The sequence below is a fragment of the Notechis scutatus genome, chromosome 5, assembly GCF_049901735.1.
Source record: "Notechis scutatus isolate UNSWTSFEM ecotype Mainland chromosome 5, rNotScu1.2, whole genome shotgun sequence".
NCBI lineage: Eukaryota > Metazoa > Chordata > Lepidosauria > Squamata > Elapidae > Notechis > Notechis scutatus.
This window is the reverse complement of record NC_142013.1, coordinates 63,191,947-63,216,767: the sequence shown is the minus strand read 5'-3', so window position 1 is coordinate 63,216,767 and position 24,821 is coordinate 63,191,947. Positions and strand designations below refer to the sequence as shown.

General features: G+C 38.8%; 1 protein-coding gene across 7 annotated transcripts in view; it reads right to left on the bottom strand.

Moving 5' to 3' along the window:
- DMD (dystrophin) overlaps positions 1-24,821 on the bottom strand; it is a 1,185,061-nt gene that overhangs the window by 686,480 nt on the left and 473,760 nt on the right. For all 7 annotated transcript variants that reach the window (XM_087966867.1, XM_087966866.1, XM_087966869.1 and 4 more), the window contains exons 41-42: positions 13,296-13,490; positions 9,770-9,942 (exon numbers count right to left, since the gene is read on the bottom strand). In XM_087966867.1, coding sequence (XP_087822993.1) covers positions 9,770-9,942; positions 13,296-13,490 — 368 coding nt within the window. The remainder of the gene's footprint in view (positions 1-9,769; positions 9,943-13,295; positions 13,491-24,821) is intronic.

Here is a 24,821-nt window from a genome sequence, read left to right as displayed (position 1 = left end):
AATTTTTTTCAATAGCTTTTATCTTTCTTTACTTCCTATAGCCTTATTTTAAATTATCTCATTCCTTTCTTAATTCAATTACATATCTTTTTCTAATTTTTAAAATCTTTCTAATCAATGTTTTTATACTTTCATCTGTCCTGTTTACAATTTCATATTATCTTTTCTCATAAAACAAATTTTCCCCTGTAATTATTAGACTGGAGTGTAACATCTTTGTATCTTTTTTCAAATCTTGTTTAAAAATTTAAGTTACACCTTTACAGTTATAACATTCATTTTTTAACCTCTATTTTATAACACATACCTATTTTCAATCGAATTCTGCTTGGTACATTCCCTTAAAAATACACACTAAATTCTTAAAAGAAAATAGTATATATGTATATATCTGTGTATATATGTATAACAATAGTAAATGGAATAGTATTTATTTATTTATTTTTATTTATTTATTTATTTGATTTGCCAATTGTTTACAAGATAATAAGTATAAGTGTATACATAGTTGTGAATACATGAAATGGGTACATATAAGAAAAAATAAAAGAAGAATAAGAGAAACAATAGGACAGGGACGGTAGGCACGTTGGTGCGCTTATGCACGCCCCTACAGACCTCTTAGGAAAGGGGTGAGGTCAATAGTAGACAGTCTAAGGTTAAAGTTTTTGGGGTTTGGGGAAGAAACTACAGAGTCGGGTAGAGTATTCCAGACATTGACCACTCTATTGCTGAAGTCGTATTTCCTGCAATCAAGTTTGGTGCGGTTTACTTTGAGTTTGTATCTATTGTGTGCTCTTGTGTTGTTATGGTTGAAGCTGAAGTATTCATTGACAGGTAGGACATTGCAATGTATGATTTTATATACCATGCTTAAATCAGACCGAAGACGGCGTAATTCAAGGTTTTCTAGTTCTAGAATTTCAAGTCTGGTGGCATAAGGTATTCTACAACGAGTAGAGGAGTGGAGAACTCTTCTTGTGAAATATTTCTGGACTTTCTCAATTGTGCTAATATCAGATACGTAATGTGGGTTCCAGACTGATGAACTGTATTCGAGTATTGGTCTAGCAAATGTTTTGTATGCTCTGGTTAGTAGTGTGATATTACCAGAGAAAAAGCTACGTAGGATTAGGTTAACAACTCTTAATGCCTTTTTGGCTATGTAGTTGCAGTGGGCTCTAGCACTTAGATCATTAGAGGTGAGTATTCCAAGGTCCTTTACAGAGCTTGGGTCATCAACAAGATCTTGACTATTCAGCTTGTATTTTATTTTCTGATTTTTTTTGCCAATATGTAAGACAGAGCATTTATTTGTTGAGATTTGAAGTTGCCATTTGTTTGACCATTCTGATACATAGTCAAGGTCTTTTTGAAAGGTAGCTGTATTGTCTGTGGTGTTGAATAGCTTTACATCGTCAGTGAAGAGAACGCAGTTGCTCTTAACATGATCACAGAGGTCATTTATGTAGAGTATGAAGAGAGTTGGTCCTAGAACACTGCCTTGGGGGACACCACTATTGACAGGTACAGAATTTGATAGGACACTCCCAATTTTGACCATTTGTTGTCTGTTTGCCAGGAATGCTTCTATCCAGTTATGCAGTTGTCCAGAGATACCATAGGATTTTATTTTTAGGAGTAGTTTGTCGTGTACCACTGAATCAAAGGCTTTACAGAAGTCTATGTAGATTGTGTCTATTGCTTTGCCCTGGTCGAGTTGTGTTGTCCATATGTTTTTGCAGTGTAAGAGTTGCAGATTACAGGATAGTTTTTTTCTGAAACCAAATTGTTTATTGGAGAGTAGGTTGTTTGTCTCTAAGTGGAGGATGATGGATTGGTTAATAATTGATTCCATGACTTTACAGGTGACGCAGCATAAGGAGATTGGTCGGTAATTTTCAACTAGGCTTGGGTCTCCCTTTTTGAAGATGGGGATGACTGTGGCTTGTGACCATAGGTTAGGCAAGGAGCTAGTCCTGAAAGATTTTTCAAAGATTATGCTTAGAGGTTTGGCTATGGCAGTGGATAGCTTTTTTAAGAAGTAGGCACATATTCCATCCGGTCCAATAGATAGAGATGGTTTTAGATTGCGTAGTGCTTTTTCAACATTGTCTTCTGTAAAATCGATATGTATTAGATCATTGTTGTTATCTGTGGTATGGCTAGGAAATACTGGGCATGATCCATTGCTGTTTACAAATACTGAGCCGAAGAATGTGTTAAAGATGTTGGCTTTAATGGTGTCGTTGTTGCAGTCTTTACCATCAGGTCCTATCAGGGGTGGGATGGACCTTGAGTCTTTTAGTTTGTTGTTTACAAAATTGTAAAAAGCATAGGTGGAATTGGTGCTTAGAAGGTTTTCCTCTTGTTTAATGTGATAATTGGTGCATTCGGTCTTTATCTGGTGGCATAAATTTTTGTATCGGCTTTTGAAATTGGCAACGTGACCAGATTTGTTTTTCCGCCAGAGTGATCTCTTTTTGGATTAAAGTTTCCTTATTGTTATGGGTAATCTGCTTTTTTGTTTTGTTTTGGGAGTTGTTGTTGGTACATATAGTTTGATGACTCTTTTGACTTCAAGTAAAAATATGTTGTAATGGTCTTCAACAGTATTGCATCCAGTGAATAGAGATTGCCAATCAAGGGATGAGAGATCGTTGTCTATAAGATCATAGTTGCCTTTTTTGAAGTTACAATTGGGGATTACATCATTGTGGTGATTTTTGTGTGGGTGTATGTTGAGACAAAAGTCAATCATATTGTGGTCACTGCTGGAAAAGGGTTCTTTAGTTTGTATTCCGTAAATTAAATTCAAACTATTGCAGAAAATGAGATCGAGGCAGTTGTTTAGTCTAGTGTTGTTGGTTACTAGTTGTTCCAGTCCCAGATTTGTAATAGCATTGTAGAAGGTTGTGTGTATGATTTCAGTTGTACAATCATTTAGGGTCCAGTCAATATGAGGTAGATTGAAATCACCAAGAAAGATAAAAGGGTATGGGCAGGATGCAGCCCATGTTAGTAATGTATTTAGCTTGTTTACATGTGCGATGTTATAATCAGGTGCTCTGTAACATAGTAAGAATCGAATTGTGATATTTAAGGATAGTTCACAGATGATGGTCTCAGGAAGAGCAAGCTCCTGGGTAACTTGGATATTTTTTAGATGTAAGGACTTTTTATAGAAGATAGCAACACAAATAGTACAGCTCTGCCATTAACATTAATAACAATATTTCACATTTCTATTTCTTTTAACAAACATTACCTAGTAATATCAGTAGTCTTTCACTTTAATCATCTATATTTCATATTTTACTTATTACTGCCTTTAAATAAAAAACAAAACAATAGTTATTAACAGTAGTCAACAAAATTATTATTCTTATTCAAGTTCATCTTATCAACTGATAAAAATCTTCCATGTTTCTTTTCAGTTTTTTAAAACTTTCTTTTTAAATCATTGAGAGCCTTATTCTCTTTACAAACAAATATTCCACTACACATCAATAGAAATTTTTTCTATCACTTTAATCATCTAACATATTTTCTAACCCTTTTCTATTTCTAATATAACAATGCTATCCCATGCACCCTTGCAGAATCCTCTTCTTAAGTTAAATTTTAACCATTGTCTCTGTCTTTTAAATAGGTTTATACCTTTAATTCGTGTATGCTTTTCCTGTACCTCTATATCTTGTTTCTGTCCTTTGTAGCTTCTTTTCCTTTCCCTCTTCCCTCTCTTCTTCTCCCTCCCCTTTTTATTCCCTTTTCTATGTGATTCTCCCTTATGTGATCCTTCCTTCTGCTTCTTCCTGATATTATGATTACTTTTCAAATTACTCTTTTTGGTTGTTGCTTCAATGCTTAAGTTTTTAACTCCCTTCCCCCCGTCCCTTTTTTTACTACGCTTAAAATTGCTTGGTCATTAAAGATGGCTTCTTCGTTGTCCCGCCCTTCTTGTTCTGCCAGCGTTTCTTGTTGTTTTTCATAGTTCAAGATCTCCATTTCTAAAAATTGAAATACGAAGCCAAAAGATCCTCTTCCCTCTTGTGCTTCTTCTTTTTGTTCTTTAAGTCTCATTTTTAACTCTTCAAGGAGTGATGCCATTTTTTAAAAAATTTAAACAACCTCCAATTGATTTTATTTTGTTTCATTAGGATCCTCCATCCAAAGTTCCAGGAATCATCCAATAATCCAAAACTGTTTCTTGCTTCTTTTCTCACTTTCTCTTTCCAGGGGCTTTGTTATCTTGTAACAAAGTTTCAGCTACAATGTATCTTTTGCAAGCCTTGTTAAAATTCCACTATTGATTTTTTTTTAAAGTTCCAGGTGGTCTCCATTTTCCAGATTCCACCCTCTTTTTTCCTTTTTCCCTCTGCTGCTTTCTTTCTTTTTTTAAAGAAAATTTTTAAATTATCCAAGAATCTTTATCCCTTTGACGCTTTATTTTCAGCTAGAAATAGCCTATTAATGTCAAAGTGGATTAGTATCAATTTCTTATTCAAATCTCTTCTTCTTAATGTTCCAAGTCAATTAAAACTGTCAATGTGAGAGGAAAAAAAGCCAATTCCGTTTCCTTTCCCTTTCTCTTTCACCGCTTAAAATCTTTTTTAGGAATAGTATTAGTCTTTAAAATTCAGGTTCCAGGTACCTTAAATAGATGTTCTCCATTCAACCTGGTCAGTCAAACTTTCTCCTTTAAACTTCCTCCTGCACAATCTTGTCTGGTTGGGTTCTTCTTTGAGGTGGCCATTTCTGACCACTGCTGCAACCGCCTTTGGGAAAGGGAGTAATGGCCAGCTGAGGAGGATAGATGCGGCTCTCCACAACCCTGCTTCAGCCCTGAATCTGGGTGGCTCAGGGTGCTCCAGTGGCGAGCACGGATCAAAACGCACATGATTGCAATTTCGGTCCATCGCCGAAGAAGCCCAAACCAGAAGTCCCGAAACATTCATTATTTTTGATTTTCCTAATTTCCAGCCAATCATACCACATATCCCAAATTTTATACTATTCTGACTCTTCTTTATCTTTCAGCTCTAGGGTCAATTTGTCCATTTTGGCACATTCCAAAATTTTTTGAATTATCAATTCATTGGGGGGGATATTCTTATGTTTCGATCATTGTGCATAAGATAATTAGCCACTTGTAATATGTGCAATACAATATACTTAATCTTTTTATCATGTTTCTTTTTAAATATCCCTAGCATAAATAATTTTGGTTCAAATTCTATTTGTTCTTTGACAATTTCTTGTATCCATCACCTCATTTTGGTCCAATATATTTGCGTTTCTGGGCAGGATCACCACATATGATAGAAAGTACCTTATTTCTTTTTACACTTCCAACATGCCAGATTCATGTTAGGATACATTTTTGCTGATCTGTTTGGGGGTAGGTGCCATCGATAAAACATTTTGTATATATATTTTCTTTGTAGGCCGCTGATCTCGTAAATTTATAGTTGCTATTCCAATTTTTTTTCCATTTTACTAAATCTATGTTGTGTCCTATATTTTTGGCCAAGGCTATCATGCAGCCTTTTACAATTTCTTCTTCTAACTCAACTTCTAATAGATATTTGTAAATTTTTGCAATGTTTTTCTCATCAGGGCCTGTAAGAATTTTATCCAAATATTGTAGTTCTGTATAAATCCTGTATTCTTCTATATCCTTTTTATGTCTATTCTGTAGTTGGAGATATGGCCACCAATCTATAGATATTCCTTGTTTGAGTTTTTGATTCGATTTTATTTTCCCTGTTCGTCTAAAACATCTTTATATTTTGCCATTTTACATAAATCTAGATTATTGGGATGTATCATCGCTTCCATTGTGGATAGCCATATCAGAATTTTCATATAGTGTCTCTTTCAAATTTTGTTCCAATTTTGTATCAAGGAATCTCTAATCAAATGCCTATGAATATAATATTGTTTTTTTATTTCTTTTTTCCATAAAAAGACATGCCACCCCTTTTATAAATCATGGCCCTCCAGACTTCATATCCTTTTATTACTTAAATTAATCCATTCTTTGGTCCAAATTAGAGCTGCTGCTTTATAATAAAGCTCCCAGTCTGGGAGTTCAAAGCTACCTCTGCTTCTACTATCCTGTAATGCTTTTGTTTTTATTCTGGGTTTTTTCCCCAACTATATAAATTTTGCCGTGATTTTATTCGTCTCTGCAAAAAAAAATTCTCTAGTTTTATGGGGACTATTTGAAATAAACACAAAAATTTAGGTAAAATGGTCATTTTAATTGCCACAATTCTCCCTAACAATGATAATTGTAGCTTCCCCCATAGTTCCAAATCTGTTTTTGTTTGTTGTAGTACTTTCATATAATTGTTTTCTTTTATTGCTGTACCTTTTGCCATTAACCAGATACCTAAGTATTTGATTTTCTTTGTCATTTGAAGTCCCATTGTTCTTTCTACTTCTTTTTTCTACTGTTCTATCAGGTTTTTAGTCAACATTTTAGTTTTTTGACTGTTAATTTTAAGGCTTGATACTTCACCATATTTTCCCAGTTCTCTAGTTAACATGCTTCCTGTCTCTATGGGAACTTCAATAAAAAAAATACTAATCATCAACAAAGGCCTGAAGTTTATACTCCTCCTTTTTAACTTTAGTTCCTTTTATCTCCCTATTTTGTCTAATTTGTATTAATAAGCTTTCTAACGACAGAATGAAAAGCAGAGGCAACAGTGGACAACCTTGCCTTATTCCTTTCAATATTTTGAAAGTCTCTGTAATTTCACCATTTACTAAAATATTCGCCTTCTGTGTGGAATATATCATCTTAATTATATTCTCAAATTTATGTCCTAACTTCATATTTTTAATTTGTTGCATCCAGAAAAACAAGTACCATTTGTTTCTCTGGATGTGCCTCATAGTATTCCAAAATATCCAACACTATCCTAGTATTATTTCTAATTTGTCTAGATGGAAGGAAACCGTTTTGATCAGAATGGATATATTCATTTAATAACTTTTCAAACTATCTGCTATTATAGTTGTAAATATTTTATAGTTCAACAATGAAATTGGTCTATAATTTTGAATTTGTCTGTTATTGGAGCCTTCCTTTGGTATTAGTGAAATATATGTGTCCTTCCATGAATCCGGCATTTTGGCTTCTGTCAATACCTCATTGTACAAATCTAACATTAGTGGTTCTATTTGTTCCTCCATCATCTGATATATTTCCCCAGGAAGCCCATCTGGGCCAGGTGTTTTATTGCTTGTTTTAATTCTGTCATTGTTATTTCTTTGGATAAATTTTCCTTCATTTCTTTTGTTATTGGTTCCCCTTTCAAATAGTCTCTTATATTTTCTTTCCCTATGTCTTCATTTTTATACAGACCCTCAAAGTATTGGAATATAATTTTCCCCATTCTATTGTATGTTGGAATTCTCCATTCTCGTCCTGCAGTTGGTGTATTATCCTTTTCTCATTTTTTAATCTATAAGACAACCATCTTCCTGGTTTATTCGCTTGCTCAAAGACATTTTGTTTGACTGCTTTTAAATTCTTTACCACTTCATCTTGTTCTATTATATTAAGTTTATGTTTAGTCAACATCAATTCCCCTTTAATTTTAGTATTCTGTGGTGTATTCTGTAATTGGGTTTCTAAATTTTTAATTTCTTTTTGTACTATGGTCTGTTGTTTCCATCTCTCTTTATTTCTTTTTGATGTATACAATATTATAATTCCATTTTTATATGCCTTCATGGTGTCCCAAAGATTTTGTATTGATGTATGTTGTTTGGTATTCTCTTTAAGAAATAGATCTAGTTCTTTCATAAATTTTTGGATAAATTCCTTGTCTTTTATTATTTGTGGATTTAAAGTCCATCTTCTTTTTGTTTTCTGTTGGCTTCTCCAAATTATTTTAAGTGGATTATGGTCTGCCCAGGTGTTTGGTAATATTTCAATTTTGTCTACTTTTTTCCCTACTTCCCCATTCATCCAGGCCATGTCAATCTGGGACCATGACTGATGTGGGTTAGAATAGAAGGTAAATTGTTTTTCATCCAAATTTAATTGTCTCCACATATCTTGGGTGGCCTGGGATCAAATATATCCTGGATATTATCAGTATACTAATGATATTGGACCCCCAACCTGATTAATGACTTCAGCTTTTGTATAAATGTTGAATGAGAGAAGTAAAGCCTTGTGGCTCTCACAAAGAAGGCTTAGGGAGTGTTTTATTTATTTATTTATTTATTTTATTTATTTATTTATTTGATTTGTCAATTGTTTACAAGATAATAAGTATAAGTGTATACATAGTTGTGAATACATGAGATGGGTACATATAAGAAAAATAAAAGAATAGAGAAACAATAGGACAGGGACGGTAGGCACGTTGGTGCGCTTATGCACGCCCCTACAGACCTCTTAGGAAAGGGGTGAGGTCAATGGTAGACAGTCTAAGGTTAAAGTTTTTGGGGTTTGGGGAAGAGACTACAGAGTCGGGTAGAGAGTATTCCAGACATTGACTACTCTATTGCTGAAGTCGTATTTCCTGCAATCAAGTTTGGTGCGGTTTACTTTGAGTTTGTATCTATTGTGTGCTCTTGTGTTGTTATGGTTGAAGCTGAAGTATTCATTGACAGGTAGGACATTGCAATGTATGATTTTATATACCATGCTTAAGTCAGACCGAAGGCAGCGTAATTCAAGGTTTTCTAGTTCTAGAATTTCAAGTCTGGTGGCATAAGGTATTCTATAAACGAGTAGAAGAGTGGAGAACTCTTCTTGTGAAATATTTCTGGACTTTCTCAATTGTGCTAATATCAGATACGTAATGAGGGTTCCAGACTGATGAACTATATTCGATAGTGTAAGAGTTGCAGATTACAGGATAGTTTTTTTCTGAAACCAAATTGTACTCTTACTCCCACAACCAACACTAGCCAGAACCATCCCTGAAGGAAAGAAAGATTCACAATAAAACATTCCCAATGCCTGAACCAGTTTAGAAGGATACCATGTTCAACAATACTGAAAGCCATTGAGAGATCCAAAGTATAAGGATGGTTACATGATCTCTGTCCTAATTGAACACAAGTCATCTATAAGGATAGGCTGCTTCCATACCAAATCTTGGCTTGAAACTTGATTGAAACAAGTCTAAATAATAGCTGCAGTCTGATTACTTCTCTAAAAGGGAAGGTTGGAGAGAGAGTGGTAGTTGTCTAAAGCTGTTGTTTCCAAGGATGACCTATTGAGGAGAGTCTGTACACTGCTTCTTTTAAGGTTGGAGACCTAATTTCTCCCTCACACTGTAGCGTGGACCCAACCACAGAACATTTCTTTGGCCACTTTCATAACATAGGAGCTTTCAGCATAGAAATGTCTTAGCTAACAGTGAAGAATCTTATATTTCAGATATAATTAAATGATCATATTTATACATAGTGAGAATATCAATAAAAAGATGGTTTACATGGGTAAAATCAGTCTATCTTGATTCCAAACACTCTACTTAAAAGTCAAGGAAATAATTACTTGATTTTTATCTGTAGACATATCTTAGATGCAGCAATAAAAATATGAGAGTGATTTTGACAATTATTTTGTCAGAAAATTCTATGAATCTATCCACTATTAATATCCAAATATTAAGATACATTCAATCTGGAATCAACAAGCTATTTCACAAAGATAAAATTCAACCATACATTGTAAGTCAGATATAATGAAGCATCATGGGTAGAAAACTAAAATAAAGATATGACTTACGCCTGTTGATCCCAATGTATCTTATTAACTTTTTCCCACTGGGAAGTAAGTTGAGTAAGCTTTTCCTCAATTTTCATAGCTTCACCATGTGTGGCACTTTTCAGAACTGCAGGCTTCTTGTTCTGAATGATTTCAATTTGATTTGAATATCTCCCTACGGTGTCCTTAATTTTCTACAATTCAAGAGTGGAGGAAGACAAGGAAGAAGAAGGCATACAGATGTTGAATTATTAAATACATTTCTACTTCTATAATACTTCTATATTTTGACCAAAAGGAAAAAATGAAATAATTCAATCAATCTATGTTAATAGAGGAGAGAGAGAAATGAAAATAATTAAATTGTGTTTGGCATTTGGGAGAATCTTGCATTAAAAAAGAAAAAAAACTGGAAATGAAAGAAAGGATTTTGTTCCTTTCATTGTACATTATCTAATATTAGTCAGAAGGACTAATATTTCAAGCTTCTATTGTACTTGTGGAGTATTTTAAACATCTGAATATTATTTCTAGACTGATTTAATAAGTAATTAGCACATTGTCATTTTAATATTAACAGGAAATGTTTTGTCCTCCGTAACAAAATTGCACTGAAGATAAGATACCACAAATGCAAGAATCAGGTCAATGCTACAACTGTCTATATTTTTACCCTCACTTTCATTTGCACATTCTTTCCTAACTGTAGAGAATATATCCATTGAAGCCAACATTATTTGATAATCATCTGTTTCTTGGCAGCAAAAATCCCAAATGAAACCAGATTTTAGCAAAAACAGTTGTGTTCAATATGTGTGCTTTGCAAAGAAAACAAACAATGCCCTATAGAAGTGTCAGAATAAATAAATTTGATTTCCCTGACTTTAAGATTTAATTTCACATTAAGTTGTCGGTAATGTTATTTCTTTGGTATTCCTATGTAGTTTAAAAGTCAGATTGTTGACTATAGAAGCAGTCTATATTAATCTTATTTATTTACTAAATTTCCAGAGATAACTCTTGGTGGCTTACAAATATTAAAACTACTACATGTTAAAATAATAAAACAGTAAAAGATACTGGTAAAAGATGGGGAAGAGGGGAACACAAGTTCATGGAGAGTGTCAGAGTATTCATTAACTGGCAGAGACATAATTAACAGAGACAATGAATAGGCATAGCAACTAAGTCAGCCAATGAGGGCTGTTTGGAAATTGAAACTAGAAGTAGCCTAGGCGTGGCTCTGTATTTAGCTCTGCAGCTCTGAAGCTATGTTAAGCTCTGAGTCTGTCTATTGAAAATGAAACTGCTTCTCTCCTCTGCTGTGTGTCTTGCTTGCCTGCTGAACTAAAGTGAAACTGATGTCTGTTTCTCTGCTGAAGTTGAATTGCTGTTCTGCTCTGAACCTGTAACATGTCTGCTTCTGTTTGAGTTTGCTCTATGTTGGAGAAATCTACAACTGGCATTGTAAAATTTACTTTATATGTTTATAAAGAAGTTAAATGAAGCCTCAGTAATCTGTGTTTACTTTTCTGGCACTGAATTTACACTTCAGTACTCTGAACAGAAAGAGGTGGGGTTTGATGTCACCAATTGTTTTATAATCTGACCTTAAGAAATGCATTTTACTTTAATTGTGAGTATAAAGATATGAAAAATTAGGGAAGCCCATTAATAGATTGGGAAATCATTGGGAACAAAGTCCTTATTATTCCTCAAAAACCAAGAATTTTCCATCACCAGCATTCACTTTATTTGATAGTTTAAAACATTTTCTACATGTTCAGTTCTTCTACCATTTCTGTATCAAGTATCTATCAAACATTTTTATCCTCAAACATTAAATTGGAAAGTTATTTCATTTGCATAGGTTGACAGATTGCACTTATTCCTAAAAAAGAAATAGAGGCATTTGGTTCTCATTTATGTTGTTTCTTCGGCTTATTTGGTAGAAACCAGATGTGCATTTCTTTCATAAAAATGCAAATGCATTTTGGAAAACATTGTCCTGGATGAATACCAAATTTATAATCATCTTTCAGTTTTTTATTCAAATACCATAAATGTAAGAAGCAGAGCTTCTCGTATTCATCAATGAAAAAGAAAAATTCTTTGTCAAACTACAGTTTTTAATATATGCTATAACTATGCATTATAATATACCTATAACATTCATAAATCCAGTATATTTAAAATTAAAAAGGCATTCTTGCTGGGCAGTGACTACAGTGATTAGTGAGTAATTACCATAAAACTTATTGCCTACATAACTATCATGGTAAAGAAAGAGGAGGGGAGAGGGAGAAGACACCATGGGGTGAAATAAATGGAAGAAGAACAAAGGTGAAAGGTAATTATTTTCTCCTCAGATTCATTTTGAAAGGAATCTTCTCTTTAATTCATAATTTGTATTTTATGCTAATCTATGAAAACAACATACACTTTGACTGAGAAGATCTAGTTTCTAGATGATGTATAAAAAATAAAAAAGGCAAAAACACAATAATTGCAGATAAACATGATAGAGAAAGCAGGCAAGACAGGGATTCTGGAATTATTTTTAATTCATCTACCAAAAATGTTTAAAGGAGTCAAATATTGTATCTCTTTGTATATATCTTACTGTTCTCCCATTGTGTTCTGTATCTCTGTGCAGGCCCTGGGACAAGCTGCTTTAAGTCATGTGATCAGAAATGAGCAGAGAGTTTAGAATGGAGAGATTTCCAGCATTCTGATTTGTTGCTCTCTGTGTCAAGGGAATGCCCTGAGTGATTTTCTTTTTCCTCAGAATTATTTCTTCATAGGTTAAAATTGTTCATTGTTTTGTGGAAAAATATATTTCATTTATTATGCAAAAAGTAGTCATAAAATATAGGAATCCACATGGTTATTTAAAAAAATACAGAATGTGGATCTGTGATAAAAAATAGGTCTTTGAAAAGGAATCTTATAGGAAATGTTAGGATGTAACAAGCGGATATGGTTGTTAGATGTAATTTAATCTTTGTAGTACTTGAATATTTGTAGATTCAGTTGCATATAGATATGTGTCCATAAATGTGCATACTTAACAGAGGTGCATATGTGTGGATATGAGAGGGCCAGCTTGGTTATTGGATAAGGCATTAAGCTAGAAACTAGGAGACTGTGAGTTCTAGTGTTGCCTTACACTCAAAGCCAGCTGAGTGACCTTGGGCTAGTCACTTTCTCTCAACCCTAAGAAACAGGAAGTGCCATGTCAATTCTGAAAAAGCTTGCCAAAAAACCATAGGGACTTGTCCACATAGTTTCTAAGGCTCAGAAGAAGAAAAAAATCTACTAGAGAGTGACTGTATTTAATTAATATATTTATTTAGCCAAACATATTTTATGCCTAATTTTGAAGAGATTTGAAATGGTGCAAAATAGTAAAACATATTCGAATTTTGTAAAATAATGTTTCGTCACCTATTTTGCTACATTGAAAATTGTGCTTCCCAATTTTTTTAGAGTGAAATTTTTTACTGTAAGTAGCTGAACGCATTATTTAAATAGTTTGATTTCTTACCTTGAGATCATCTTCTTTTCTAACAAGATTTTCATAGTCCTTTCCCTGAAGGGTGGAAGAAATAAGGAAGTCTTCCAAGGTGGACAAAGCTTGTAGAAGTTGTTGGATCTCTGCCAGGTATGCAGAAGGAACATAAGAAGTTTCCATTGGCATACCTTCAGTCATCAGTACAGTAGTCTCCTCATGAACAGTTTGCTATTACAGATATACAACAGAAATCTTTCCTTAGATTGATTATATAAGAACATATTTTTACAAAGCAAATTTGTATCAAGGTTTATATTATATGGCACAATTGTGTAATTGTCCTTTTTAATAGTCTACATATAAGCTTTCTTAATATTATACATATAACCATCCAAATTAATTTATTTAAATTCAAGTTTTTATGCCTCTGATTCATATCTTGGATATTTGTCTGAATAAAGAACAATTGCAAAATAGGTCATGGTCCCAGGATTATGAAAACAAAACTGAGGAATATGTTTGAGTTAGATAGAAAACACGTCAAGGAAAAATGTACTTTTTCTGTATGAGAGAAGTGCAGTACAGGTTGAGGGTAGATGATCACTTAAACATGAGTCAGCAGTGTGTGGCAACAGCCAAAAAAGTTAATAAAATCCTTGTTTGTATAAACAGGCATAGAGTCAAAATTATGTGAAGTATTAGTACTGCTTTATAAATCCTTAGTAAGACCACATCTGGAATGCTGCATCCAATTTTGGGTACCACATTACAAAAAAAGATGTTGAGACTTTGAAAAAAAAAAGTGCAAAGAACAGCAACTAAAATGATTAAAGGCCTGTAGATAAAAACATATAAAGAATGGTTGCAAAAATTAGGTATGGCTAGTCTAGAGAAAAGAAGGACTAAGGGTGACATGATAATATTTTAAGGGGCTACCACAAAGAGGCGGGTCAACTTATTTTCCAAAGCACCAGAAGGCAAGACAAGAAACAATGGATGGAAACCAATCAAGGAGAGAAATGACCTAGAATTAAGGAGAAACTTCCCAACAGTGAGAACATTTAACCTGGAACAGCTTGCCTTCAGAAGTTGTAGATGCTTCATAAGAAGAAGTTTTTAAGAAAAGACTGGACAGCCAACTGTGTCTATAGGGTCTTCTGCTTGAGCAGAGGGTTGGACTTTCTAACTCTATTCTGATTCATTGGTAAGGAGGGTGTGCAAGGGTACATGAGAAGAATGACATGGGTCAGGGAAGGTTGGGAAGGTGCATGAGGCTCTGTGAGGATGCACAAGAATCACAGTGCAAGTCAAGAAGGGTAGAGGATGTGTGGGGTTGCAAGAGATAAGAGCAGTGGTGCAGATTGAAAAGGGTTGGGTGTGCAATGATGCAAGGGAATGTGCAAAAGGCATGATGCAGATCAAGGAGGGTGCATAGGAGTGTGAGAGGTGCACAAGAGATTCCATGGTGGTTTGCAAGGATGTGATACAAATCAGGAAAGGTTTGCAGTGGTGCAGCATGGATCAATGAGGATGTGTGGAGATGTGCAAGAACCAGCATGATATGAAAGCAGGGTTGGGGGGGGGGTGTTGCATGGGTAAGAAAGTCTTGCAACCTTGACTGCCAGCTTCCCAAATTGACTTTTTCAGAAACCCAGCAAAGAAGAATTGAAAATGGCAACGACATGATCACAGGATGCTTGGCAAGCAGTCATGTGTGAACAGGTTGCCAAGCACCCAACTTGCTATCACATGACCATGAGGGTGCTGGGATGGCCAGAATGCCAAGGGCCAGCTATAACCCCCATTTGTTCAGGGGCATTGTATCTTGGAATGGTTGCTGATTGAATGGTTGTAAATTGAGGGGTACTTGTAAATGAATTCCCTGTTTTCTTTTAAATCCCTTCCCACTTAGCTGGTACAGCAGCCAGGAACAGTTATGTTCCTGTTATTGTTTGGTCAAAGTTGAATGTATACTATCAGCAGAGGTGGTATTCAGCAGATTCTGACAGTTCTGAAGAATCGGTAGTGGAAATTTTGAGTAGTTCGGAGAACCGGCAAATACTACCTCTGACTGGCCCCATCCCCATTTATTCTCTGCCTCCCAAGTCCTAGCTGATTGGCTGGATTTTTTGTTGCCCTGTACAGGAGAATGGAGCTGGGAAGCAGGTTAGTAGGGTGGGGAGAGAATGGGGATTTCACAGTATTCTTTGCCTGGAGTGGGTGGGAATGGAGATTTTGCAGTATCCTTCCCCTGCCATACCCATCAAACCACACCGCACCCACCAAGCCACGCCCACAGAACAGGTAGTAAAAAAATTTGAATCCCACCACTGACTATCAGGTCTAGTATATTACAAAATTTCCTTAATTCTTTGTTCTGGAAATGTTAAGAGTTTATAAGACTGAAAACCTACCGATGTATTATAATTATTTTTCAGGCAACTAATGCAGAAGTGTGAGTCGGCATGCATTACTGTGCTTCACATAGTATTGTTGTAAGTCATATTGTAGTTGTATATATGTTTCAGTTACTGTAAATACAAATATTGCTTATAAAATGTTGCTTTGGATACTTGTTTTTGTGTATTTGTACATTGTACACATCTTTGTTTCTCATAGATGTTCACAAGGCATTTAAAAATATAAAGCTTCTATGCTAATTTGGATTGAATTCTTGACATTTGAACTACATTCTTTGGATGCTTTGGTGAATTGGAGATATCAGGGGGCATCTTCAAATGTAAAAACGTTATGTTGGTTTTGTTGATTTGTAGAGCATTGTTTTATCCTCTATCTAACATTGCATTTCAATAGTTGCAAAAACTGTTCATTTATGTAGAAGAATCAAGAACTCAGTCCATTACCTCCCTTTTTACAGGTGGTAGTTCTATATACTGTATATATAAGCTCTTTTGTATTGTTAATGTGTGGGCTGAGCACACCAAGGCTTATTTAAAGATCACAAATTATTTTTCTGCTGTAGAAATAACCATGGCTGTTTCATACAAGAAGACAACCAGGATATTCCCCCTTTGGGCAACATCCAAAGTGAGTGTAATCTGTTGCTTAGTAAACTCCACAGTGAACAGTAAGGTAAGTTGCAATGTAAAAACATCACCAATTCCTAAAAGATCTGTACATGAAGCTTTTTACACTAAGTTACTTTTTAAGTCTCTTCTTCAGGCTGGTAAATCTGTCTGAGAAATAGCAAATCTGTTCAATTTCAGCAGATAAGTTTACTGATTGCATCAGCAAAAACAATTCTATCATTGTATGAGAAGAGCTTATTTAGTCTTTCTATCAAAGAACCATTTCACCAAATAAAAGCTATTCTCACTGTTGTCAAGGCTAGTCTAAATTTTTAAGAACTAAGAATATGTAAATGTGAAGAAATGACTCACTGCAGTATACTAGCCTTAAAGATAAAAAGTCCTTTTTTGTTTCCCCTCAAGTACTGTTACAGCTGAAAAGACAGTATCAATTTTCTGCTAGAAAGTAAAGAGTGTCACAATCGAAAAATGGAATGGCAGCCAGAACAAACATGTTCTGTTCTGTCTCACCTGTGACCACGAGGTGAGAGTCCAAGTCTCCAAAGGAATATAAATAAACAGACAGGACCAGGAATAACAGAGTTAAATTCCTTTGACTGGAGAAGTTCCTTGGCAGTCTTCCAGAAGCTGCCTGCCAAGTCTGATAACAAACAAGACCATAAATGAAAAGGCAGACGCCGCACAGAGGATTTGTCCAAGCTGCTTTTTCAAATAAACAAATTGTCCCAAACGGGGATTCAGAGCTAACATGCCCTCTTTTATGTCCTGAGGGGCGTCTCCGTCTCTCAAATCAGTTCCTGATTTGACCTTTCCTTTTACGTTGTATTTCACGCTTCTGCCTGCGTCTTTGCCTTGCATCAAACCAGCATTCCTCGGCTTGATCCTCAGCTAAGGACTCCGGCACGCTCTCCTGATTATCTGCCGACATCTGAGGCACAACCAGGGAGGAAGGTCCCGGGGAGGGAGATGATTCCAAAACTTCCAACAAGGCAGGCTCAAAACTCAAGGCCAAATCCTCCTCTTCCTCATTACTCGAGTCTGTGTCTTCTAACAGAGCAGGCTCAACCCTCCGAGTCACAACACTATCCCTCACCGCAGGGCCCTTCCCCCGAGTCTGATGATCCGGATGCGGTTTCAACGGAAACTGTGCATGGAATCTCCGGATAAGGTCTGGGACTTGAATCGTGGAAGCATCTTCCCAGGAAAGAGCCTCCTGTCCATCCCCTAGCCGCTCGATGAAATATTGAAATCGTCCTTTCAACCAGCGAGAATCTTTAATGCCAACCACTGTGTCGTCAGCAGCAGAATCCTCGCTGGGTATAGATGGAGAACTCGTACCAGCAGGGGAACGGAGAGTACATGGTGGGGCATCAGGAACCAGAAGGGAACGGTGGAAGATGGGATGAATGGGCATAGAGCGCAGCAGGGTGAGCCGATATGCAATGGGATTGATGACCGCCTCGATAGGGAAGGGACCAATGAAACGATGGTCCAACTTCTTGACCGGACGGTCGACCCGTAGATGCTTCGTGGATAACCACACCCTGTCTCCCACAGCCAATGGAGGCGTCGCCTGATGCGAACGATCCGCGAACCTTTTGTAGTCCGCCTTAGCCCATTCCAGTTGTTGTGACACTAATTGATGAACCGAATGCAGTTCCGACAAGAAGTCCCGCGTCTCGGGAACCGGGGAATCCACAATCGACAATGGGAAAAACCTCGGATGGAAATATTTGCGTAAAAAGGTGTCAGATGAGTGGAGGTGTGCTGAGAGTTATTGAAGGCAAACTCCGCCAACGGGAGGTAAGTCACCCAATCGTTCTGTCGGTGGTTAACAAAACATCGTAAATATTGGGCGAGGATGGCAATCACCTTCTCTGTCCCACCATCAGTCTCCGGATGGTGCGCCGATGACAAGCACACCTGCACCTGCAACGCGGTCATCAGGCTCTTCCAAAATTGCGCGGTAAACTGGACACCGTGATCCGAAACCACCCTGTCCTGTAAACCATGCAGACGGGACACGTGTTGCAAGAATAACTGGGCAGTAGTACGAGCCGACGGTAACCTCCGACAGGAGATAAAATGAGCCATCTTAGTTAACATATCAACCACCACGAGCACCGTCGTATACCCCGACAAACAGGGCAAATGCGTTAAAAAGTCCATGGAAATTGCCCCCCACGGTCTGTCCAGAGTCGGCAGTGGTTGAAGGAGACCAGGAGGTGCGCCCGTCGCAGCTTTCGCTTGCCAGCACTGTACGCAGGACGCAACGTAGGCGTAGACATCATGTCGGACACAGATTCAAAAAGTCTGTGTGACCAGATGAAGGGTCTTAAAAAATTCAAAATGGCCAGCAGCAGGGTTGTCATGACATTGAGTCATGATGAGGGCTCTAAGTGTCCTTGTGGGCACGTACAATCGGCCCCAATGTCGTAGTAAGCTCTCCTCCAAAGTCCATGGGGAATCAGGTCCAATTTCCCCCATTCTCTGCTGCGACCAAGCATCTAAGCGCTGCGCCTCTCGTATCCGAGTCCGCAAATCCACCGGTTCCTGGATAACGGCCAAAGATTCCGGTGGTAGCACCGTCCGTGGAGGAAGAGGGTCCTCGGGACAAAGGTACTCCGGTTTATGGGACAGGGCATCCGCTCTCCGATTCTGACCACTGGGGATATAAGTCACAAAAAAGTTGAACCGAGCAAAAACAACCACCACCGAATCTGTCGCTGGTTCAACTTCCTCGCAGTGGTCAACTGCTTCAAATTACGATGATCCGTCCGAACCTCCACCTTGTGCCGGGCCCCCTCAAGATGATGTCACCAGGTCTCAAACGCAGACTTGATAGCCAACAACTCCTTTTCCCAGATAGTATAGTTGCGCTCGGATGGAGTGAGTTTCCGAGAATAGTAAGCGCAGGGAAAAAGAGGGGCGCCATCCACTGGGGCTTGCAACAACACCGCCCCAATAGCCACGTTGGACGCATCCGTCTCCACCACAAATGGACGATGTGGATCAGGATGCCTCAGGATAGGTTCTGCGACAAAGGCCTTCTTGAGAGCCTCAAAGGCCTGTTGCTGCGGGGGCCCCCACTGGAACGGGACCTCCTTTCTAAGGAGCTGAGTGATGGGATCCATCAGCTTGGCAAAACCCGGGATGAAGGTCCGATAATAATTAGCGAACCCCAAGAGACATTGAATGTCTTTCACTCGATGAGGGGGTTCCCAATTACACAAAGCCTCCACCTTACGCGGGTCCATGGCAATGCCTTCGGGGGAGATGATGTGCCCCAAGAACTCTATGGAAGTCTGGAAAAAGAGGCATTTCTCCAGCTTCGCATAGAGTTGATGCTCCCGAAGACGCTGTAAAACCAAGCGAACATGTTGAAGGTGGCTGTCCCTAGACCTAGAATAGATTAAAATGTCGCCCAAGTACATCACCATGAACCAATCGAGCATGTCCCGGAACACGTCGTTCATCTGGTGCTGGAAGACCGCGGGAGCGTTGGTCAACCCGAACGGCATTACGGTGTATTCAAAATGACCGTATTTGGTGCCAAACACCGTCTTCCATTTATCCCCCTCTCACATCTGCACCAGGTTGTAGGCCCCTCGAAGATCGAGCTTGGTGAAAATAGTGGCCTCTCGCAACCGCTCCATCAATTCTGGAATGAGCGGCAAGGGATAACTATTCCTCACCGTAATGGCATTCAACCGGCAGTAGTCGCAGCACAAGCGCAAATCTCCCATCTTCTTTTTTATGAAAAGAACGGGAGCAGAAAGAGGGGGTGACGATGGCCAAATAAACCCCCTGGCCAAATTCTTGTCTAAGAAATCACGAAGGGTGACCAATTCAGGCTCAGACATAGAATATAGAATATATACCCTTGGGTAGTGGGGCATCAGGTAGAATGCCCACAGGACAGTCAAAGAGTCGATGCGGGGGTAACCGATCCGCCTCCTTCTCGCTAAATACATTGACGAAATCAGAGAATTCAGGAGGTACAGAGACGGCGGGGGTGGCGATGTCCTGGCCAGCACAGGTATGTCATAAATGGTCCACGCACTGGAGGCTCGGGAATGAAATGGCGTTCTGCGCCCAAGCCACCAGAGGATCGTGTAAACGTAGCCAGGCCATACCAAGGACCAAGGGGAGATGGAGGTCCGCAGTGATGTAAAAACTAATCGCCTCCTCATGGTCCCCAATAACCAGGCGCAACGGCTGGGTCGAGAAACGAATGGGCCCAGCACGAAGCTCCCGCCCATCAATCGTTTCCACCTTGATTGGAGGCTCCACTGCAACCAAAGGGATGTCAAAATGAGTTGCAAAGGCCTGGTCCATGAAACTGGTAGTAGCCCCCGAGTCCACCAATGCAACTGCAGGAATCCCCTCCGACCGGGACTGCAAGAAAACCCGCGTGTCTAAAAGTAAATGTTGAGGGGGACCAGAGTTCACCTCCACTACTTCGGGTGGTTGGTTGGTATGTGTCTGGCTTAGAGTTTCCCCGAGACCAGACCAACCTTGTTTCCCCGACTGTACAAGGTTAGATTCGGGCACTGGTTTGCGTGCCCCCCATCGTTTACCAGGACAGGAATTTGCAAAATGTCCAGGCCCCCCACAATACAGACATAAGCCTCCCTGGAGTGTGCATTCTTGGGCCGTCAAACGAGGTTGGACCGCACCCAACTCCATCGGTTCCTCAGCTCTGGCCACGGCACTGTGGAAGACCTGGGGCACTGATTGTACAGGATGCTGTGGCCTTGAGGTGGATGGCTGCTCTGGAACTGGGCGTCTAGTCTTGCGCCTTTGAAGCCGGGCATCAATGCGCAAACATTGCACCACCAGAGCATCGAGGGTCAGGGCCGGCTCCACGTGCACCAACTCGTCTTGTATGTCCTCCGACAGACCATCTTGGAAAGCGTCCATTTGAGCAGCCTCATTCCATGCAGAGTCCAAGCAGAGCAGTCGAAACTCTGAAATGAACTCCTGCAATGGGCTTTTCCCCTGGCGAAGTTCCTTCAGGCATCTGGCTGCTGTCTGAGCCCATATCAGGTCCTCATACATAAGTCTCAGATGACGCCAAAACCCCTGATAGTCCGCCAGCAAGGGACTATCCTGCACCAACAAAGGAGTGGCCCACCTAGCAGCTGAGCCCGACAAAAGGCTGATAACAAACCTCACCCGAGCCCGGTCATCAGGAAAATCCTCGGGCCTCAGAGCCATAAACAGTTGGCACTGTCCCATAAAAGCCGGGAACATTTCAGGCTGCCCAGAAAACTTATCTGGCACAGCTACCGGGCATTTCCTCTGGGGAGGGGCAGGAGGAGCAGCAGGAGCTTGCAGCTGCATAAGATGGTTAACCAGCTGAGTGACTTGTTGCTGCAAAACCTGGTTATCCTGTAGAAGTTGATTAATCTGCTGCTGCTGTTGCTGCTGCTGCTGTTGTTGTTCCATCTTGGTCAGAAGATGGTATTTGCTGGTTCGGGACAAAAATGTTCTGTCTCACCTGTGACCACGAGGTGAGAGTCCAAGTCTCCAAAGGAATATAAATAAACAGACAGGACCAGGAACGACAGAGTTAAATTCCTTTGACTGGAGAAGTTCCTTGGCAGTCTTCCAGAAGCTGCCTGCCAAGTCTGATAACAAACAAGACCGTAAATGAAAAGGCAAACCCTGCACAGAGAATTGGTCAAGCTGCTATTCCGAATAAACAAATTGTCCCGAACAGAGATTCAGAGCTAACATGCCCTCTTTTATGTCCTGAGGGGCGTGTCCGTCTCTCAAATCAGTTCCTGATTTGACCTTTCCTTTTACGTTGTATTTCACGCTTCTGCCTGCGTCTTTGCCTTGCATCAAACCAGCATTCCTCGGCTTGATCCTCAGCTAAGGACTCTGGCACGCTCTCCTGATTATCTGCCGACACCTGAGGCACAACCAGGGAGGAAGGTCCTGGGGAGGGAGATGATTCTGAAACTTCCAGCAAGGCAGGCTCAAAACTCAAGGCCAAATCCTCCTCTTCCTCATTACTCGAGTCTGTGTCTTCTAACAGAGCAGGCTCAACCCTCTGAGTCACAACATTTATCACCTTTCCAAAATGTATTGCTAAATGCCTGAGGCCCCTCTCACATGAATTATCACATCCCAGGGGAAATTTGAAAGTTTTATGTAGGTCAGTCATTACTGCACTGCAGAGGAGATAAATGATGAACCCTCATTGTCTGCTGTTACTTGTTACAATTTCCTAGATATAGAAATTAATTAAGTAACTAAACCCTGAATAATACTAATACTATATGACCATATTTAACCTGAAGTTATCAAGGGTAGCTTGTATAGTAGAAACCAATCTTACTTTTATGGATTTGCCCATATACCAATTTTGCTTATTTTGTGGGGAGGAAAAAATACACGCCTTGGTTAATTGTCAGCATTGTAAGAATAAGTATCAAGATTCAGGAATTCTGAAAAAAAGAGAAGACTTATCATTTACTATTGTATTACTAGCTTAAAAATATGCCCCAAAATTCTTATGCTGTATGCAACTTTTGATATCTAAGGAAAAACTTTGGAACAAACAAAATGTTATTATCTTAACCTGTCTGATCTCATGCATTAATTGTATAATATTTTGAGATTCCAGTACGCCAGTTAAAAGATGATAAGCACTCCATTCCTAACAATTTTATAGAGCCCTCTAATTGATTGTTTAAATGATTTGAAGCACCATTTCCCCCAAACGAATAAACAAAGATCTTGAGGTTCTGCATGATGCAGAATATGCTATTATCTCACCACAGTAATCTTTTGGCTTTAGAAAACCACTGAAGATATTAGTTGTTTTAAGTTCTTTTATTAATCAACTTTATGATGGTTTTCTGCATCAGAATAATTATAATTGTTTTAGATCAAGCTGTTTTAAAACATTTATTAGTTGTACACCAAATATTTAATTGCTCTTTAACACGATACTTTTAATATACTAAAAGACATGGTTGTTATATACAGTATAAATTTAAAATGTACAGGTGAAACTCAAAAAATTAGAATATCGTGCAAAAGTTAATCTATTTCAGTAATGAAACTTAAAAGGTGAAACTAATATATGAGATAGACTCATTACATGCAAAGCAAGATAGTTCAAGCCTTGATTTGTCATAATTGAGATGATTATGGCCTACAGCTCATGAAAATCCAAAATCTCAGAAAATTAGAATATTACATGCAATCAATAAAACAAGGATTGTACAGAGAACAATATGGGACCTCTGAAATGTATAAGCATGCATATGTACTCAGTACTTGGTTTGGGCCCCTTTTGCAATTACTGCCTCAATGCGGCGTGGCATGGAAGCTATCAGCCTGTGGCACTGCTGAGGTGTTATGGAAGACCAGGATGCTTCAATAACGGCCTTCAGCTCTTCTGCATTGTTCGTTCTCATGTCTCTCATCTTTCTCTTGGCAATACCCCATAGATACTCTATGGAGTTCAGGTCAGGTGAGTTTGTTGGCCAATCAAACACAGTAATCCCACGGTCATTGAACCAGGTTTTGGTGCTTTTGGCAGTGTGGGCAGGTGCCAAGTCCTGCTGGAAAATGAAGTCAGCATCCTCATAAAGCTCGTCTGTGGAAGGAAGCATGACGTGCTCCAAACTCTCCTGGTAGATAGCTGCGTTGACCCTGGACTTAATGAAGCACAGTGGAACACCAGCAGATGACATGGCTCCCCAAATCAACACAGACTGTGGAAACTTCACACTGGGTTTCAAGCATTTTGCAGTGTGTGCCTCTCCATTCTTCCTCCAGACTCTGGGTCCTTGGTTTCCAAATGAGATGCAAAAGTTGCTCTCATCAGAAAAGAGGACTTTGGACCACTGAGCAACAGACCAGTTCTGTTTTTCTTTTGCCCAGGTAAGACGCTTCTGACATTGTTTGTTTGTTTGTTTGTTGCTTGACAAGAGGAATATGACATTTGAAGCCCATGTCCAGGATCCATCTGTGTGTGGTGGCTCTTGATGTACTGACTCCAGCCTCAGTCCACTCCTTGTGAAAGTCCCCAACACTTTTGAATGGCCTTTTCCTGACAATCCTCTCCAGGCTGCGGTCAACCCTACTGCTTGTGCACCTTTTTCTTCCACACTTTTCCCTTCCACAGAACTTCCTATTAATGTGCTTTGATTCAGCACTTTGGGAACATCCAACTTATTTTGCAATTACCTTTTGAGGCTTTCCCTCCTTATGGAGGGTGTCAATGATGGTTTTCTGCACAACTGTCAGGTCAGCAGTTGTTCCCATGATTGTGCTTCCTATTGAACCAGACTGGGAGACCATTTAAAGGCTCAGGAACCCTTTGCAGGTGTTATGGCTTAATTAGCTGATTAGAGTGGGACACTTTGAGCCTAGAATATTGAACCTTTTCACAATATTCTAATTTTCTGAGATTGTGGATTTGGGGTTTTCATGAGCTGTAAGCTATAATCATCTCAATTATGACAAATCACAGCTTGTACTACCT